General features: G+C 37.7%; 1 protein-coding gene across 2 annotated transcripts in view; it reads right to left on the reverse strand.

The window, feature by feature from the left end:
* The window catches only part of USP7 (ubiquitin specific peptidase 7), a 69378-nt gene that overhangs the window by 9372 nt on the left and 39717 nt on the right, over nucleotides 1-20289 (reverse strand). For both annotated transcript variants that reach the window (XM_021539933.3, XM_021539934.3), the window contains 16 exons: nucleotides 15175-15305; nucleotides 12753-12807; nucleotides 12177-12257; nucleotides 11990-12080; nucleotides 11116-11198; nucleotides 10063-10172; nucleotides 9059-9215; nucleotides 8037-8181; nucleotides 7263-7393; nucleotides 6047-6181; nucleotides 5740-5841; nucleotides 4959-5064; nucleotides 4541-4633; nucleotides 3679-3746; nucleotides 2664-2764; nucleotides 1178-1331 (listed from right to left, as the gene is read on the reverse strand). In XM_021539933.3, the coding sequence (XP_021395608.1) occupies nucleotides 1178-1331; nucleotides 2664-2764; nucleotides 3679-3746; nucleotides 4541-4633; nucleotides 4959-5064; nucleotides 5740-5841; nucleotides 6047-6181; nucleotides 7263-7393; nucleotides 8037-8181; nucleotides 9059-9215; nucleotides 10063-10172; nucleotides 11116-11198; nucleotides 11990-12080; nucleotides 12177-12257; nucleotides 12753-12807; nucleotides 15175-15305 (1743 nt within the window). The remainder of the gene's footprint in view (nucleotides 1-1177; nucleotides 1332-2663; nucleotides 2765-3678; nucleotides 3747-4540; nucleotides 4634-4958; nucleotides 5065-5739; nucleotides 5842-6046; nucleotides 6182-7262; nucleotides 7394-8036; nucleotides 8182-9058; nucleotides 9216-10062; nucleotides 10173-11115; nucleotides 11199-11989; nucleotides 12081-12176; nucleotides 12258-12752; nucleotides 12808-15174; nucleotides 15306-20289) is intronic.

The following is a 20289-nucleotide window of genomic DNA, read 5'->3' on the forward strand; positions in this document are numbered from 1 at the left end:
AAAAAAAAAGAGGAAACTGTTTTATTATAGTATGTTACTGTTGTCAAAATGCCACTAAAGCCACAGAAATTGCTCCCTTCTTATTTGCTTGTTTTTGTTGGGTTGCTTTTTGCTGTTGTTTTGTGGTGGTTTTTTTTTTGGGGGGGGGCTTTTTTTTGTTTTGTTTTGTTTATTTTCTTTTTTTTTTTTTTAAGTTATAGTATAAGGGAAATAGTAAGACTTACTTTGAAGATTCCCACTCCTTTAATACACTCCAAGTTAGTTAGCTTGGTGAGTAATAACACTACATTATTCCCATGAGTACACTTTACATCACTGCCTCACAAAAGGCAGGGGCATTCTGGTTTTGCCTTACCAAAAAACCTCAAACCATACAAACCTTACACTTCAAGTGAAAAAAAAGTAAGAGGGAGCAATTGGCCTAAAATCAAATGATGTATAGTATAGCAAAACTCATCCCTGACTTTTCCTATGTATGCAGATGCTCAAAGTTTCTGCCTTTGGGGACAGAAAATAAAACTATGTTGTTTTAAGTAATTTTTTTTTGACATTGACAAAATCAATTGCAGGAGAACTGCAGGGAGTCAAATCTACTCAGTCTCAACAGATCAGACCAACTTTATTTCAGTTTTTTTTCTTATGTTTCCATGTCCAGTTTTCCTCATCTAAACACCCCAAGACATCTTCAACACACCAGGTCTGATATGTTAGTGTCACTGTGTATTAAACATCACAGTGTAAAGAAAGCAATACAGCTCGGTCTACAAAATAAATATTGTTGTTGATATTACAGGCACAAAATAGGTAATCACTAGATTCCCAAGGTGTTTTCCTTTTAATGGCCAAATCAGTTAAGCAAGTTTTACATGCGACTTTGAAAGCAAATGCATAATTTAATGAGAATATAATTTCCCTGACAGAACAGAATGGTCTACCATTCTGAAAGAATCCAATTATCAAATAACTCATTATTAATAAAACTGTGGGGTTTATAGTATTTTTTTCTCAAAAGTCTTAGTGGCTTCCTTAAATTTTTCATTGAAAACGAAATGTACACGATGCAAAAAATGCATATGGACAGTGTAAGAACTTTTAGAAAAGTATGTATAATGCATTTGTGAACTAGTGCAAAAGTTACTCTCCAAAAAATGAAACAAAAGAGAAACAGGACACATGCCTGAAAGTAATTCATCCTATTGGATAAAGTAACAACAAAGCCTGGGTCATTGGGGATGGTTTTATCACAGAAAATGACATCCACACGGTGATAGAGGTCTCGGAAGTATTCCTTAGCTGTCGGGAGCTCACTGTTATCATTTTCTGGGTCATCCCTACAAAAGCAAACAAATGATGACACCATTATACATCACATTGTTACACAGGCAGTTGGGGCTTTAAAAACATGTTCTACAGTAAGTCAGCAACAGTGGAGAGATACAGAGATGAAGTTTGGAAACCTTTTGCAAGAGCCACCACTGGCACACTGACCGGTGCAGTCAGCAGTGACCCAGAGCCCGGCGTGTCTGTGCGCTGCAGGGCCCTCGCCTGCCCTGCTGCTCCCCTGGCAGCCCGGCCCTGATGGGCTCCTGTGGCTTCACAGCACCACTGCAGCACCACTGCAGCAGGAGCTGTCCCTCCCTCCCACCCTGGCACATCCCTGTGTGTCTGCACTAATGCTGCACGGCTTTCCATGAACCTCTGTATCAAGTGCTTTGCACAGAGGACGGATGGACAGCGTTCCTTGGCACAGAGAGGCAGAACAGTGGGCACAGGGGCTGGTGTGGGTCACTCCTGACTGGTACCCCAACTTCTCTGCAGAGAAATAGCACCAGGGTACAAGCTGTGCACTTACCCAGGAGTCAGCAGCCAGCCAAGGGTGCATAACACCAACTGGGTCAACTGGGAATGCGAGTTCCAAGGCATGACATGAGAAATACATTCATCTCACATAATCTGGGGTAAGAGTGCTGAAGATAGACTAGCTGGCTTCCACCCACTGTCAGCTCATGGAGAGAAACAGAGCAACACAGTTGGGTGTGACCATCAGGAGTGAGAGCATAGAAATGCTGATTTATAGCCCTGCCAAGCTTATGAAAGATCCCTTTATTGGATACAAGATGCAGGAGCTCCCCTTTTGCCAAATCTCCAGCTGAAGCACCAGTACACCTAAGAGTGGCTCGTGCTCAGGCAAACTAGGAGCATCTCATCACTGCAGACCAGTAAGGACCTGACTGTGAGCACAAGGGAGAGGCAAAAAGGGAAAGCAGTTCAGTGTGGTTCTGGGCTGAAAGAGCTCCAAGAGCCTTGTCCAGTGGCCACGGTATCTGAAATGCTGGAAGGCTCTTCGGTGTCTGCATTACAGTGGCTCCAGTACAAAGCTGCACAAATCAGATGCACTGCTGAACACACTCTGGTAATATTATGAGCTATTTTAGATTATTGGTTTTCTAAATTAGAAGGACACCTTTAATGTGGCACACGATACTCAAATTCCACTGATATTTACACATTTCCCCTTGGAATAAACAAATGTGAACTGCCGAGAACACATCGACTATTGGAATGTAATATTTAGCTCTTGGTAAGAAAGCTAAAAGGAAGTTCAGCTTTCAAAGTGAACCAGGTGATATAATTGCAATAAGATGCCCCTTTAAAATACCTACTTTTGAAACACTATGATGTCACCATCCATGAGTTCATCAAGAGCTTTATCAAGAGATACATCATAGTCTTGAATCCTTTCTGTTAAATTGGGTTTAACTTCCTGCAGTAAAGAACAAAAATTATTGATCACAGAATAAAAGACAAAAATAAAGGTCACAAATAAGTCACCAATAGTGAAGAAATCAAAGAAGGTAACCTATACATCCTTTCAACTGAAACAAGTGGATAGCTATGTATCTATACAAATCTAATGTATGTATTATTAAATATCTATATGCATATTACATATTTATACTTTCTGATCTCTGGGCTGACCCAGGGATAAAAGAACCTGTGTAAACAAACTGGAATGGCACTGTAACCCTGGCCTGCCCAGAGCAAGGAGTACAGTTCTGCTTTTTAGGATGGCAGTGTGTGTGCTGCCCTGGAACCACCAGAGAGAGCAGCAGGACTGCTACCAGAAATTGCAACAAAAACACAATTCCTTCTTCTTACTCTGGCAAGCACTTCGTCTTGGCCAGATCTGCATCATCAGCACTCAATAAATGTAGCAGTTATGAAGATTCACTGCTTGTGTATTTGTGCAGAAACAGCACAGCAGACTAAGGATTTTGTTTACTGACTTTGGCCTGGAGAAAGAAGGAAAAGATGCAACATTTTCTCAACTTCACTAAGGTGGGCACTGGAAACACAATGGCCAGTAATGTCAGCAGCATTAGCTTCTCTGACTCAGCAGCACAGGCTCAGCACAACAAAGCTGCTCACATAGGACCTCATAGAGATAGTTCTTTTGGTTTTAAAGATTTACACTTTTATCTATTTAATATAAATTCTGTTTTGAAATTAACTCTGCTGCTACTCTTTTGCAGCACTGTAGACTTCAAAGTTACAGATTACAGTGCTGATAATTTATAAATTACAATTGTTATGAGCAACTTTTTAAATGAATTAGTCTTTTTCTCCTTTACAGCATGCAAAAGACAAAAAAGTTACAAAAAGTCTATTAATCCAAACCTCATAGAGGATAAGGTTAGTTTCTTGTGGAAATCCTGCTCTCTCACACATAACTGGAAGCAAGTCACCTGTTGGAGAAAAAAGAAGGACTGTGAAATGTGTAGCACTAATTGCTAGAGAGACCAACCACAGAAAGGAGAGAATCCCTTTCTTTACCCTGGGTATATGGTTCTACAATGCCTAAGAAACAGCCTTCCACACGTTAGGTTTCCCTTGTTGACATTCAACCAGACACACATTTATGGTTCCTTTCCACTTCACTTGAACAACAAAAATATCTGCAAGTTCATTGAAAATCCAAGATATTAAATAACACTGCTTCTTCCCCAGAAAAAAGGTTTAGTATCTTTAAAAAAAAAAAAAAAAGAAACAGCTAAAATACCGAATTTAAAAATATGTATAAATTAACAAAAGGAGACATTCAAAATGAAAAACTAAAATATTTTTACTCAGTGGGTATTTGCTGAATTCCTTAAATGGACCCTATATGAAAATCAAGGCTCACACGTAATTCAGGCTGAGCAGCTGCTCAGGCTGCCATGGAGAAAGGTTCTAGAAGAGTTACATGAAAAGCTATTGGGAGGGAAGTATCAAATCCCAAAGCTTCACAACAGGTCTGAAACAGCTGTAACACCTGGTGAGTACAGCAACAATGAACTGACAACCTGTGGGGTTTTGAGGCTCAGACCTGCAGAAAATGTCACTGACATCACATAGGGAAGAAAACTCTCAGGTGCTGGGTGAAATAAGAATTTGTTTCTGTAGTTTACTTTTGGTTTCAGTGATGGAATTATTATTAAAGTATATGCAACCTACTTTAAAAACTTCAATGATCACAATGAAATTGAAATTCAGAACTCACGTATTTTACAGGATATAGGGGTGTAGATATGTCCACAATAATTCAAACTCCGAGTTTTTGGATCATACATCTTCAGAAACAACATTACATCATCTACAAAGTAAAAAACAAGATTTAATTTTTAGTAAGGCTTAGGGAGGGGGAAGGAAATCACCCATTTTTATTTACACAGTAACAAATATGTCTTTATTAATTTGGTGCCCTTAAAATATAGGGAGCAATTTATTCAGTGAGTCTAAAAACATTCAAAGTATGCCTTCCACTTCAAGAGAAATGAAGGAAAAACTAATTTCAGCACTGTCATAGTTTGATGGATACATCAACGACATAGTTGAAAAAAGGAGTGCACAGCAGTTTTGGAGATACACCCAAAATGAAAGCATTTTGTATTTTAGAAATGTTTAGCCCATATGCTTACGATCTTTATCAAATTTGGGTAATGTTGCTCCAGTAGCAGCCATCTCTGGATCTACTGTTTCCAAAAATATTGTCCATGGATTCTCATTGTCACTGAGCTCAATCATCTACATAGAAAGATGTGAGAGAAGAAAAAAATAAAAGTCTCTGAAGACCCTAATATAACTTGGTATCTGCATTTTAATCAGATACAAGAACTTTTTGACATTGTACAATAAATGGGAGAGTTTTTTTTAAAAAAGTTGTGTTAAAGGAAGTTTATGGAATTTATTAAGACAAAAATATATATATGAAACTACCAAAAGCTTTGATGAAGCAGTAACAGTATGTTTTACTTAAAATGAACCCACTTTATCTTTCAAAAGGTTACCTACAGCTATCTTTATAATGACAAGGACATTAATTTAGATTAAAGGGACAATGAAACCAATCTCTGTTGTCTGTAGTATTTAGACACATTTTACACAACAGAATTCCTTAAATACAGAGGGTTTGCTTCTTTTGTCAAAGGGACAGTTTTGTTTTAATCTAACATAAGAAATCATTATTACATCTTTTTCCCACAGCAGAAAAATCATGCACCAACCACACTCCTGCCTCCTATGCCAAATAATCCACTAAACACCAAGTTTTCCCACGTACCAAACTTTCCCAGATACAATGAAATTAATTTTAAAGTAAAAGCCTGAAAAATCTTATGTCTCAAAGTTAGATATTCTTCAAGAAAGCTAAGAATCACAGGAGAGGTACAGAACTAATATCATCTCTCAGTGACTACTTACTGTTTTATTGCCATCTGCTTCATTATCTAACATTGCAGGTCTTTTTGTTCCATTACTTCTAGCTTGCATTGGCCACAATCTGATTTGATCCTGGGGAAATCCCTAAAATAAATAAAAATTGTGACAGGAAACTAAATCAAAACATGGGAAAAATAGGCTAAGATGTTTTCATTAAACTCAAACAGATCTTCTGTGTTAAAAGGTCTAAATTATGATTGCTGTCAAGATGTGGAGAAGGTAAGGGCGATAAAACAACCATAATGTAACACAATAAATACATGCAGGTATTCAGCTACAGAAAACTCACCATTGTTTGAGAGAGGTTTTGAACAAATTCTGTAAGTGTGGAGTTTTTTAATACTTTGAAAACAGTGTATTTCACTTTTTCTTCATCATACATATCATTGCCTTGGTGACCACAGAACTGATCCTCTGCCACTATCTGAAAAACGATATTTAAAGGTTACTTTTCAAATTAGCCCACGTAATACCTTCCCAGGATGCTTTACTGTGCAACCTCACTGGCCCTCTGGCACAATGCTAACACTATTCATGTATTCAGGAAGCAAATTTGCAAGAATACAGATTACAATGAAATTAAAAAATCATGATTGATAATCTCATCAGTGCAAGTAATTAAAATACATTAATTCTTACAAATCCTGAGCAATTAAAAACCAGTTATTCTTAGATCCCAAGTCTTGGAACATGCTCTAACAATCCTGGCACTTGGAAAAAATAAAAAGGCTACATAATTCTGTGACTGGTGCAATGCAAGGAGGCCCCTCCCTGTATTTCCCACAGCTCCCCTGCACACTTTGTTACCAGAAGCACAAATAGTGCAATGCTGTCAGTGTCCCACTGCAAACTCTGCAAATGCAGGGCAGAACAAGCTGGACTTCACCAGTATCTCTGCTTGTCAATGCCAGAGAGAACAGGCAAGGAAACATGGAGGCACATGGAAAATGGGTTCTACTTCCCTGTGCCAGATGGGCTCTGGAAAGAGCCATAAACAGGGTTCCTTAAGGCAATTCATAACAATCTAGTCCATCTGGCTTTTCCAAAAAGATAATTGCAAATATAAGCACTCTCTCCTTCTGCTTCTACTTGATGAGCTCTGTTTGGCAATAGTCCAGACCTGCAGCCTATGGCTAGATACATTCTAATTTTAGAAAATAATTCCTGAAGGATATAAAAGTGCAGTGGCAGGGCAGCCATTTGAAATAACCTGGTCCTTTTCCCTTTCACCTGAACTTACTATTTTTATTCACAAGCAAAATAAATTCTAAAGAAAACAGAAATGTTTATAACATACAGTACTGTGTGTTTTATTACGATTCATTGCATATGTAAATACACTTAAAAGCACAAAAATTATAATTTCTTTTCAAAAGCTACTTCAGAAGAAAAAATTTTAAAAAAATTTAAAAAAGGAGGAAAATCAAGGTTTGCCTGCAGGGTGGTTCAATATTTTAAATTTTCATGGTGAAGTAGTTGTGACTTGATCTGTTTCAAAAGCTGACCTGCACTTGCATATAGAGGTGAGCTTCCTGCCTCTCCTTCCTCTTCTGAGCTTCTATCCTTTTCTCTTCTTGTAGCCTTTCTACAAGTTGCTGAGGAATATCATGGTCGGTGACAGGCTGCAGAACTTCACCTATAAAGCAGATTTTATGATGTTATTTCAAGATCTACATCAAACAAGTTCTTTTTCATACACACTTGACTTCCTTCTGATTTGAAGTAAAAAAAAAAACTTTCTTCATCTTTCACTTAAAAACATGGTTTGATATCATCATGCTTTGGCAAAAGAAGCACTTCTACGACAAGCCAAAATGCACTACTCCCATGAAATATGTATCATAGACTTTTGAATGAAATATTCAGTTCAGAATTAAAAAAATATTTGCCACCACTCTCTTTTTAAAACATAGATCTACACATTTACAATCAATTTGATTTAATTCCACTACCCAAGTCAGTTCACTAAGTCCTGCTTTGCTCTATTCTCATTACAATTTCATAAATGCACTAGCATTGTGCCAGTGTCAAACCATGACACCATCCTAAAAATCAGCCAAGGTTGAAGCACTTTGCATGTGCCTTACTGAGCTCAGAGCTGACCCAGAGCAGCACATACTCTCTAAAAGTGAGAGAACGGCTGGTCGATCCCACGGGATCTCTACGTTCTGAGCGTAAATAAGGCAGTCCTGCTGTTCAGGACCACAGCCAAGAGTTCAGAGGTAAGGCAGCCCTGCTGCCTGGCTCTCAGTGCCCTGTGAGCACGGGGGGACACGTACTGAGCTTGGACTCCCTGATGTAGACCAGCATGTAGGCGTTGGTGCAGTGCCGCACGGACAGGTCGTCGTCGTGCCCGCCGTAGTTGTGCTCGATCGCCTCCTCCTTGGTGCACCTCGACACAACGTCGTCATCGAATTTACACCACTAGCGAGCAAGTTTTACAGAAAGGTGATTTTACACGTAAAAACATGTTCCTGAATGATAAATTAATCCTATTTCTGGCATGTCTTTCAGCTCTTTGAAGTTACTAAAATTATCTTCAAGCGGCATGACTTTTAAAAGGAAATCTAGTTCAGTATAATTTGTGCTACCTGCTACTTGTGCTCAGCATAAGGAAGTCCATAAATATCAAACTTTCACTGAACATTTTACAGTGATTACCAAAAGCACAATAATTATTCCAATAAGCTTCTGTTAAGACTTCAAATATCTAGTATTTCTGTAAGAAACAGAATATTGGCTTTATCTGTTGTAAAATGAAATAAAAAGCAGTGATGCACAAGACATCTAGTAATTCTTTATACATTTAAAGCAATATACATAGAATTTTAAATTAAACCAATAAAGCCAATTAAGAATAAATTACAAATAGCAACAAATTCACAGTAAAATCTGACTTCTACTCTTACTGTGAACAATCATTTACACACAAAACCAGTCAACTCAAGGGAAGAGGCACCTGACCTATAAATGTCCGATCCAGTCAAGTCACCTAAACCTGGAACAGTGGGACATACACAAACATGCTGAACTTCTGAGTCACAGAAACACTGGAAATAACTCATATTTGCTTCAGCAAAGTCAGCCTGAAAAAAAATGCTGGATAAAATCTGATTGCAGAACTTCAACACATATACACACAAGTGAAGGGATTTCCTCAGTTAAAAAGTCTTTTGTTAAAAGCTAAGTGTGTATGCACTCTTCTTTGAGGGGAAGAAAATTCTAAACATTTGCCCATTATAAAAACTGCAAGCATGCGTTTACAACACACAAATACTTTTAGATGCTTTTCAATACTCACTTTGCCATCACCCTTTGGATTTAAGTAAACAACATAATGTCCACCATGGTTATCTCCACTGTGTACTAGAACTGCATGCAGAATGTAATTTGCAGGATCTTTAGGATCTGTTTTTTGCAAAAATTCATCTAATGGCAACTGTTCAGGAAATTCAAACCTAGTTTCGAAAAGAATGAAGACAATTTTATTTGTAAAGATAAACACAAATTATTAGGCACTATTATGGAACATTATGTGTACTCCTAAAGCAAAGGATAAAACTTGAACATGTTACTGTTACAATGCCACTTCTATCCAGAACATGCTGCACACAGTGGCAGAATTTATACTGTTTAAATATGGAATAAAGATAAACTTTTCAAGCAGCTCAGGAAAGCATGCCTTCAGTAACAAGGGCAAGAGCACTTCAACTGAATTAGGGCTGGTTTGGATTAACTGCATCAAGGCAAAAGCTTTAAAATCTGTTATTTTCTAGCAGACAAATGCAGCTTCCCTAGCACAGGTACCACTGGACTGGAACATTACTCTGAAATATCTCACCTTGGTGAGAATGAGATAATTGCAATAAACATTTAGTTTACAACCAACCATGTATCTCCTCGAGAAATTATCAGTCTCTACTTACAGTGAGTAGGCAAATGGCTCCCTCCATCCATGGAAACAGATGGAGGGCAAGCAGGTAACTCCTTACTCATCCTGCTTACTCTGGAGGCAGCCTAGCCACACACTGCACAAAGAATGCTGCACAGGCCATTAAAAGATGCAGGCACCTGTTCATGGTCAAAACAATCACTATGGATTCCCAAACATTCAATCTGTCATTCTGAATTTCAACATTCAACCAGTGCACCTTTAGGGGACCTCCACTGTGTGTGACTGCTCATGCTTGCCTCTCGGAGCTTAGTCAAAACCAGGATTTTGGGAAGCTATTTTTTACTAAAATCCATTCACAGGTCTAAATTCTACAAAAAACCCCAACCCACACACCAAACCAACCCACTTACCTATCATTTATCTTGATGTTTTGGTCAGTTTGAGGATCATACATAAACCTCATGAGCTGTAGGTGTAATACTGGTGGCAGTGTTAGGAACTTCACGCCTTTCTCTGCCTCCTAGACATTTTAAAGGAAATAAGAGGGTTGAAATTGCAAGATTTTTAGCAACTCAAAATACTTGTTTGTTTTAGACACTCTTCACATAGACTTTTATAGACTTGACAACAATGTGCACCAGCATGTTTCAAAATTTGGGTGCAATTTGAATATCCTAATGCTGCACCAACTTCCCATGAGCTACACCAGTAACACGAAAACTCAAATTAAATTTAGGCCACTCATGCAAGGATATGTGGACACCTCACTTCATTAAGAGCAAGTTACCTGCATAAATAAAATTGGGAGAATATGGAGGCAAAAGATCATTTTTGTTTAATTTAGAATTTCATGTTCACTGCATCCTGCCAGCATGGATCTGGCTACTGTGCTATACCTGCCAAAGAACTGCTAAAGACTATGTAGAACATTACTGACAAAACCTGGTATTTCAAAGCTGCAGGAATCAGCTTTAGTAAAACATTATTTATAAAGGACTTCAGCTTACTCCAGTGGGTGCAGCAAAGTGCAACTGAAGAGCTCAGAAACATGTGCACACACATAAATGTTTAATTTCCATGGGTTCACTTGGTGTTCTTGCTGGGAATACAAACATAAGCTGTCCAAAGTTACTTTTAGAGCTATGCTGCTTTTTTACTTGGCACATGTAAAAACAGACTACTTGTAGAGGAATAACTTCTCAGTCTTGAGATCAGTGGAAAAGCAAACCATTCTAGCAACTGGAAGACTTGGACCTATAAAACTCACTACAAATTAAATTGCTGTAAAACCTGAGCTCCATTTTAAGAAACCTAACACCAAATAAGAGGTGGTATATTAAAGGTTTGTCTAAGAAGAACCATCATCAAAATATTTTGATAAAAATCTAGAATGGGTTTTGAACATTGTTATTTTATCAAAGATAAAGAAATAAGATTTAAAACCAGATTAAAAAAAATAATACCTGCAAGCCATGTTCTCCTGCATCATACTTGTTATCACCATCCAACTGCTCCACTGCAACGTAGTCAATGAAGGACTCAAAAACTGAATGAAAAAAGATTGGGGAATTGTACAGAAGAAGGAAAAAAATGTACGTTTACTCTAGCCTATAATACATTAATCAAATGAAATATCTGGACAGGTGAGTTTGTGTTTGAACATTTCTGTCCTTACTTTAAGCATAGTTTTATATTGTTTAACATCAAGAAATGCACCATATTGCAGAGGCATAGCTAAGAATACCAGTAGATTTTACAATCATACAGTTACAGCTGTCTGCCACAGCTCCTCACTTCCCAACTGTTAAACATCAAACCAGATGCCTCTGTTTGCTGGACTCTTACACATCCTTTCCATGCCTCATACCCCAGGTGCTCAGTAAAGGGATGACAAGGGACCACTGTTATGCTGTTCTGAGTAGTTTATTCTTTTTTTTTTTTTTTTTTTGTTACTATGGCCAGATCTAAATAAGACTCCATTTCATCCAAGTTCATCTTTAAATTATAACTACAGTGACAATACCACTGTGATCACCATGGCACAGTTTTATGACACCAGAAAACTCCTAAAGTTCTTAGAGTTTTATGAAGATACCAGTGAGAGAATTAGGGAGGAAGTAACAGGGAAAGGAAATGGAGTAAGGAGAAAAAAAAAAAGAAAAAGAAATGTAATGCAGGCAAAAACATTCTCTGCATTGAAAATGTTTTCAATAAGGTGTCCTAAAGCACATATTTCCAATCACTCTGCACCAACAAATCCATTTGAAAACAAGAGGCACTAAAGTTGTCCAACATACTGAAGTACTGGATGGGTGCATATCACAATGTATCACTTACTATTTTTCTTTCCCTTTATACTTAGCTGGATGTCATAATAATCTTCTATTCGTTCAGATCGGTAGTCTACATGCTTGCATTGGATATAAGACTGGGAAGAAAACCAAATCAACAAAGAAGTTCAATTTCATAAAAGTAAAATGAGAGCTAATTTAAATTATTTTTGAGAAATGTATAAAATACATACCACCATCTTCCCTCTGAACAACTTAGGAATAGTGCCTTCTACACATGTGCCTTTCATTTTATTTTCCACATTATCAAGCAGCTGAAAGAAAAATCAGTTTTTACACAAGATAAACTTGTAGTTTTTAAGTTTATTTATCACACACACGACTACTTAACTGATTAGATGCTAGGACACTTGGACAAAAATGAAATGTGTATTTGTACTGCCATCTCCTTTCTAGTCCTTTAAATCCTCCTTGTTCCCCTAAACGGAGGGCTACTCCATTCCTTTGAGTCTGGAAACCCCCACAGATATAACAATGCATTTCATCTTCAAAACTGCATTTCTCTCCATGGCTATAGAAGTACCACTAGCACATGTGCCAGCAACTTTCAAGCTCCCCTACTCTTTACAAATTCCTCACCCACAAGAAATCCCATTCTTTAAGAGAAACCAAGGCAAAACTCTGCCTTTGAGACCTAATTTAAATTAATCAGGACCACTATTACTCTAATAGTTCCTAAACTATTATATACACACAATATCAAGAGAAATTTATACATCACAGACCAGCAAGAAATAGTGTCAACATACCACTCGACATAATTCCTGGACATCATGTTGCATGAAGCTGTCTAAAGTTTCCCACCTTTGTAAGGCAAATAAATAAAAAATTACTAATTAGGAAAAAAACAGCTCAGAAGACATTTTTTGATTTCTTTGCAGATCAAGAATGTAATACACAACAAGCTGTACAGACTGAGGTTTGAGACTGGCTGATGCACAGGTTCTCTAGCTGTGTAGGAAGAAGGGGCAGTGAATTTGTGAGAGATTTTGGGAGCTGTTCTGTGCCCACCTCATTTCTCCTGTGTGGGATTGGGGCAAGGACAGTAAAGGCACCCAGAACCAGCTAAGGAGGCCACAGGCAGGCTGTTGCTCTTCCAGCCTACAACCCAGTCTCAGTTCATGGCAAAAAAACCTCTTAAATAAAGGCTTAGGAGCAATTCAATGCCATCAGTTTCCACAGCAGGTTTCCAGCTGCCTGTCTTCTGAGGGCCCTTCAGGTGCAGTCAAGTGGTGTTCAGGGATTATTTCAGCACAGGAAAGGAAGCAAATGGATTTATAGGAAAGACTGGCTCCTTTGTGCTCATCTAAACAGTTAATCCTGGGCATGCAGCTACTCTGAGGAGGTATTCAGCTTTCTGAACTGTACAAACACACGGTGTGAAAGCAGGGGTGAGGGCAGCAGGATCTAAATGCCTCCCAGCCAGCATGGCACACTGCAACAAGGGTGTTCAGCACTCCTGCCTTCAATAAAACAAGAAGCATTAAGTGTTTCTAGTTCCAGCATTAAATACACTGGTGAGAACTGTAACTTCAACTCAAGAAAGCTTAAGTTCTAAGTATCTGACAACTTTTTCTGCAGCAGCCACCACTCCCAATTTTATAAACTCTGTTGACTGTAGGCTCCAGCTTCAGTTTGATGTTCCACCCTGGCCCTGGAACCAGCAGCAGGGTGATCAGGAGCAGTGCTGACTTTATCCTCCCTCCCACTCTCTTCTCAGTGACTCACCCCCACTGTCACACAGCACCAAACTAATCTCCAAAGTGTGCCAACACCTGTGTGGGGTCCACATTTAAACAAGCTGAATCGAGTGACCTGTCAGATAATTAAGAATAGATAATAATGCTCTGACTCTCTAGGCTTTAAACACTAACCAGCTCATAGAACAAACCCAAGAAAAAGGTCACACACTAAAATTAGGATAAAGAAGGCCTCCTTCAGACATAGCATCAAGAAGTCAAACCTAGAAATTCACAACACTCAGTAAAAAGGAATACCCTAGTAATACCCAAACACCTGAGGCTCACAAGGCCAAAAACCCCTCTCTGATTCAATGATGAAGGAAGGGGAAAACCTAGACCTTCAAACACATTCTAAAATTCTTTTCCAAGAACAGAAGCAGGCATGAACACATTTTTAAAACCCTGCTGTTGGATACAAAATTAAGCATCTGCAATGCTTTCCCTTGGGAATTCCCTTGGGAAAAGCCTCATCAAGCTACTGAAAATGACACAATTAGGATCTTGAGATTAAATATTTACTCTATCACCAAGTCCTGTCCTGTAACAGGACAGCAGGACCACTGATACACCAAATATACAGTGTGCAACTAGGAAGAGAGTATGGCCAGATAAACAGACAACACTGAGGCTGCTGATTTCCTTTTAAGATTCCCCTAAAGGGGGAGAGTCAAGGTTGCAAAGGTTTTAGGACAGAGCATGATTACAGGCTGTAGCAGCAGATGCAGGATGAACACAAGGAAATTGCATGAAAAAGATGATACAAAATGTGTTTTGAAAAAGATGTGTTCCTAATGTGCTTTGAAATAAAACACGGCTTTTCAGTATTACTACAAGACTAGCCTATAAATACAATGAGACAAAGTAATACGAAATAAAGTATTTTAGAATGGATTTTATTGAAATCCTACTCCTCACAAGATAGGCAAAGAAAAGACTTGTAAAGGTTATACTAAGGCTAATCTTTCTGTCCTAACTTGTGTCTTCAGTATGTTGTAGGAAAGTGTTACAGTAGCCATCAATGGTCAACAACACGGACATGAGAATTACTGCTGTTGCACAAAATCTAAAACAGATTCCATTTTTTTAAAGACATTAACAATACATGAACTGCAATGTTTCAAGACTATTTTGTTCTGAATTTTACTTAAGTCAAATGCATCACACAATGTTCAGGTAAATGAAAACCCCGCTTTTAATAGCTCTGTTTCTGTACCATTCCTCTTCCCAAAAAATCTGACTTTTGGATCAGCTGTCTTTAGTACTGGCTACAAATAAAACCCTATGCAAGTAGACTACAGAAAGTTAACACCATGATACATTAACACTTCTCTGCACCTCTCTAAAAGTCACCTTATTAAAATAGAATATTTTAAAAGAAAAGCTTTATGAAGCCTTAGTCCAATAAACAGTCCAAGTTTCTGAAACTTACCCAAATGATTTTGTTAACTTTTTAGTTCCAACTGGCTTGTCACTATGTTGCAGCTCATAAAACACTCTTTGCAATGCTAAAGGAACACTTTTGGATGAATCATCTCCTTCTGTGGGCATCATGTACACAGCCTGAAAAAGCATTTAGTTCAATTAGTATCAGAAAAGTTTATTGCTCATCCTGTTTAGTCCATTCTTTCCTCTTCAGTGACTTCCTTCATAGACCTCAATTTAATCAACACTTCAAAAAAGTCTGAAAAAAATCTTGCACTGTAGTGTAAAAACATTAATTGTCTGGAGCAACTCTCCTTAAAGCACAGTGGTTAGAAAAATGTGAACAACAGATTCCATTCATGGTTATTTTATCTAAATAGTTCCCTTATTCCAGCCTAGAAGAGTAAATGCACTAAAGCATTTAACACCTTCAAATACCTTCTCATGTCTGGTATGCCTGTGCAATCATCACAGTAGGACCAGATACAGCAGTCAATACTACAGACTTGAAAATAAATGGTTTTGTGAAAAAGCAACCACATGAAACTATAAAGGGCAACAAGTGAACAAAACCAGAAATAGCCCACATGGAGAAAGAAGGCAGAGGAAGCTCTGAGAGTCCCTGATTCATTCATTCCTACTTAGCATCATCGCTGTCCAGCAAATAAACATCTTAACAATTCAATTCACTGATCATACTGATCTGGGAAGGATTGGGAACAAAGAAATTACACAAATAGACCAAACAGGGATTAGGAGAGTTCAGTAGTCACTGAGATGAGATTTACATTTTAAAAAGTGTACATCAATACATCTAGGGGAAAGGAAGAGCAAACAAAAGGGAGATGTTCATTTGAGAAGCATAAATATGAAAAGGAACAGACAGCCCTGGAAGGAGATTAGGCAACAAATGAAACTAAAAAAAAAAACTCCAATATGAAGTAGCATATGAGAAAATACCCTGCTAAAAACAGAGAAATTGCCATCTGAATTTTTGCCTATGAAACAACAGGGAATGATCCACTTCAGTGAGTGAAATGCTGAACTGGGTGAGCTCAGTGCCTCTCCCTCAGTCTGTGCATTAGCCAGAATTCCTGAGGTGTGCAGCACATCTGGCTTACCCCGGGCTCCAGCCCCCCCACACACAGCAAGGGGAGCACTGCCTGCAGGCAGCTGGGGACGCTGGGCAAAGCCTGGCACTGCTGCAGGACAGCTCAGCACACAGGGCTGGCAGCCACACGGGGCACGCACCACGGTAAGGCAACACTGACACAAAAACTATACCATCATGTGGCAAAAGACAAAATAAGAGAGAAAAACAACAAAAGAAGTGCCTAAAATGTTGACAGGTCAGTTTTCTATTCCAGTTCTGAGGATCAACTATATTTTCCAAAAGTACAGCAACAGAAATACTTCAAAGAATAAAGAATATCATCAGAATAGCTACAGTAAGATGAGATAAGAGAAACAATTTCATTAAGAAAGCAAATCCCTTGTGACAGAAAAACAATGCTTAATTATGCAATTGTAAACTAATATGGTAATTCACATGACTGTACCTTTAAGATTTTTAATTTTCAGAAGTTACCAGTTAATAGAGATGACCTAAAACAGAATCATGAACACAAGTAACTTCCAAATTTTATTTACCCTCAGTTGCAAGGTACTCCGTTAGTAGTACTTACACATATTAAAAGGAAGCATTAATAAAAATTCACTGAAATTTATCAACTTCCTTCTGAAGGGGTAATTTTAAGAACGATAGCCCAACAACAACCTAATGGCAACAAAAAAAAGTTTTCTTTTTGCTTCATTTTGAGATTTGCTTAAACTGCTTTTATAAATTTTATAAATGGAAGAAAACTGCATCTTAAATTTTATCACTGCCAACAGATTTTAACTGTTGAAACTCAATAAACTTTCAACTTTTTTAATGTGTCTTCAAGAGTTTTGCGTGATGCAGTCTGGAAGAGAACTCTGTAGGTTCTGATCTGTTTCTGCCTACAGGTCCAGTTGCTCAGGAACAGATCCAGTTAAGTTCTGAGCATCTCCAGGAATGGTGATCCCACCACCTCTCCATACATCCTAATGTAAAGCTGTACCACCCTGATTATGAAAATTTACTTCCTAAAATCAGAACACTCAATTTCAGAACAATTCAAATAAGCTAATAAAGTAAATAATTTCCATCTGCTTAATTTTTATCATCCAAATGCAGAATCCCAGTTAACCAGATCAATCCAGGCAAACCTTAAATATTACTATATATTAGTTAAACCTTTGATTTCACAAGCAAAAGTTATTTCTTTCTTTAAATTATCCACACCAGAACAAGTCAGCAAATTGAAGAGTCAGTTTTAAACCTCTTCCTGTACCTGGTTTATCAGCCTTTTTAAGAGTGGGTGTCACTAGCTTCATGTACAAACAGAAGTAGTTCAATGATCAGGTCTCAAATCTTCCAAAACTCTATCATCAGCCCCTATTAACTTTTTTGAGCATTTTATAAAGGCTTTTTTAAAAAACAAATATATAGATACTTGCTATATTTAAATAAATAGAAACAAGGCATGAAAATCAAGTCAATAAAAAATGCAAATATAGTCATTTCTTTACAATGCTGATATATTAAAAAAATACTAAAATGCTAAACCTACAACAGGCTAAAAATCAATCTTGTGATTGACTCTTCCTTCAAAAATGCATAAAATAGAATTCAGAATACCTTGATAATTAATCAAAATAAAATCATTTGCCTTTAGTTCCCATTTTTAAAAGTGTTTTTCTCATATACCATCCGGACAATTAATTCCCTTCCTATATCTCTCAAGTAATAATTAAATAATAATTTACAATTTACTTATAATTACTACATTCCAGCTGTCATTGAATAAAAACACCAGTTTTATTTCTTTGGAAATTCTACCTATGTTATGACAAAGCAGACATTTAACACAGCCTTTCTTGGCTCTTCATTCTGTTTCTCTATTTAGGTAATATTGGAGCTTTCTCTAAGTTTAAGTGTTTCTCCACACTACCGCTTTTTAAATATTATCCTCTTCAAACCTTTATTTTTTTTGCCTTACCCTCCCAGATTCTGAAATCTTGACCTCATGAAAAAGGAGTGAGGCATTCTGATCCATGTAAAAAAGCAAGGTCTATTATTTAACACCTGAGATGTTCCCTCAGGAAATGAATACTAAAGAGGGATAGGGACATGTATAGGCATATTGAGAGATATGAGAAAAATTTTAGATATTTATATAATAATAGAATGCTACAGGTAACTTTGAACACATTGCTTAAAAGCATGAATTACTTAAAGAAAATAAATGCTGTGCATGGAATTCCAAGGTCAGGTAAAATACACTGGATAACTTGAGAAGAGCCAGATCAGGGAGAAATGGACCAGCATTTACTATTTTAATGTATTTATATAAACATTCTGTAATGTTCTCATGAGTTGTAGGGACTTTTACAAGGGAAGCAGCAAACAGCTCCAAAATGGACTGAATGCAGCACAAGCACTGGAGGCACTAAAGGGACAGCTCAGGTAACAGAGCCCAGGCTCAGAGCTGGACCCCTCTGGGAAGTCACCGCTGCCCCTTGCCCACTGGACTGTGGTTAAGCACACATTTATCAGTCCCAAATAACAAATATCAATATGCTCTGATATGAAAGTTCCTTTCTTTATTCCCTACCACTGAAGCCATCTCTTGTTGCTTAAAAGGGAGGTCTCATTTCCAACACCCAGAGCCTCCCATGTGCTATGTGGAAGCAGAGCAGAAAAGAAAGGACCTCTCCATCAATCCTCACCCACGCTTCCCCAGGGCCTGACTTGCCATAGGTACGTGCCTGCCTTTGCTATTGTTCATTGCTTCCCCAGCTCTGCTCCTGACAGCAGCTTCTCTGTGAACAAAGCTCCAAGTAACAGCAACAGAAATAATTTTTTCTTCCAAGGAAGGGGGATTCACTGAAATTATGGAAATTGTGAAAAGCAACCCAAGGATACTGCACGTTTTGTTTTATTTTACTTTGGTTTAAGAGGAACAAGTTTGGTCAAAGTGAAAACAAAAATGTAAAGAATACTTTTTTCAGACAAAGAAACAACTGATTATTCCTGATCTGTACCAATGGCAGATAAGTGCTAAAGCTGTCTAAAACTGCCACTGTCATCTGCTCTGTTTGGAGGGACTCTGAAAGCCTGAGGAATGAGCAAGGAATTGAGCATTCCAGCTGATGTCCTGGAACAATTAAGAATAAAGGAAGCTGCAGCTACCAACTCTAGTAAATGAAGTTTTCTCACATGGTGACTAGCCAGCTTTAAAGAGATGCTAAAAGTTGCTTTTATTTTGGGGCTGGAGAAGAAGTGCAGGGGAATGCCTGGTAAAATTAGTTCAGTTGAAACCAATCTGTATTACAAAAAGTTTTTCTTCTTCACTACTTCATGTTACATACTGGTTTAGTGACTACAAGACAGTCTTGAACAAACTACTCAACTGCATTAGATGAAACTATTACAAAACCACTTTTTTTCTCTCAAGAGCAAAGTGAGTTGTCCAAAAGAATAAAATGCACAAACATTGAGTGCTGAGCAAAAAAAACAGGCATTATAATGAGTGATAAACTGAATGAGTAAATTATACCTCCGGCAAAAAAAAGAAATAGGTGCATCATGTAAAACAAGTCAAGTATTTATCTGCTGTCCATAGCATTGGGAACACCTCAGTTACATTCTATTGGAGTTTAAGGCATATTATTTTTTCCTTTTTTTTTTTTTTTTTTTTTTGCAGTGCTTCAGAGTAAACAGCATTGCAAAGAGAAAAAAAGAAATAAATGCCAACTGGGACACAACAGGGATATAAAAAATAAGATGGTGGGAAATTAGAAACAGCAGAAAGCAGGTACATCAAAAAGGGAAAAGAAAGCTTAACTGAACTGCAACTAGCCTACATAAGAGAAAGTCCAAGTTAGAATAGTTCATTTTCACTAAGAGACAGACAGTAAGTGAAGAAATGCACAGAAGGATGAATTAGCATCAATAGGAAACTCCAATACACTGAATACTGCCAAGTTGTTTTTTTCTCCAAGTACATCCCCTCTTCTAAATAGCCAATAAACAGAA

The sequence above is a fragment of the Lonchura striata genome, chromosome 16 (genome assembly GCF_046129695.1).
Source record: "Lonchura striata isolate bLonStr1 chromosome 16, bLonStr1.mat, whole genome shotgun sequence".
NCBI lineage: Eukaryota > Metazoa > Chordata > Aves > Passeriformes > Estrildidae > Lonchura > Lonchura striata.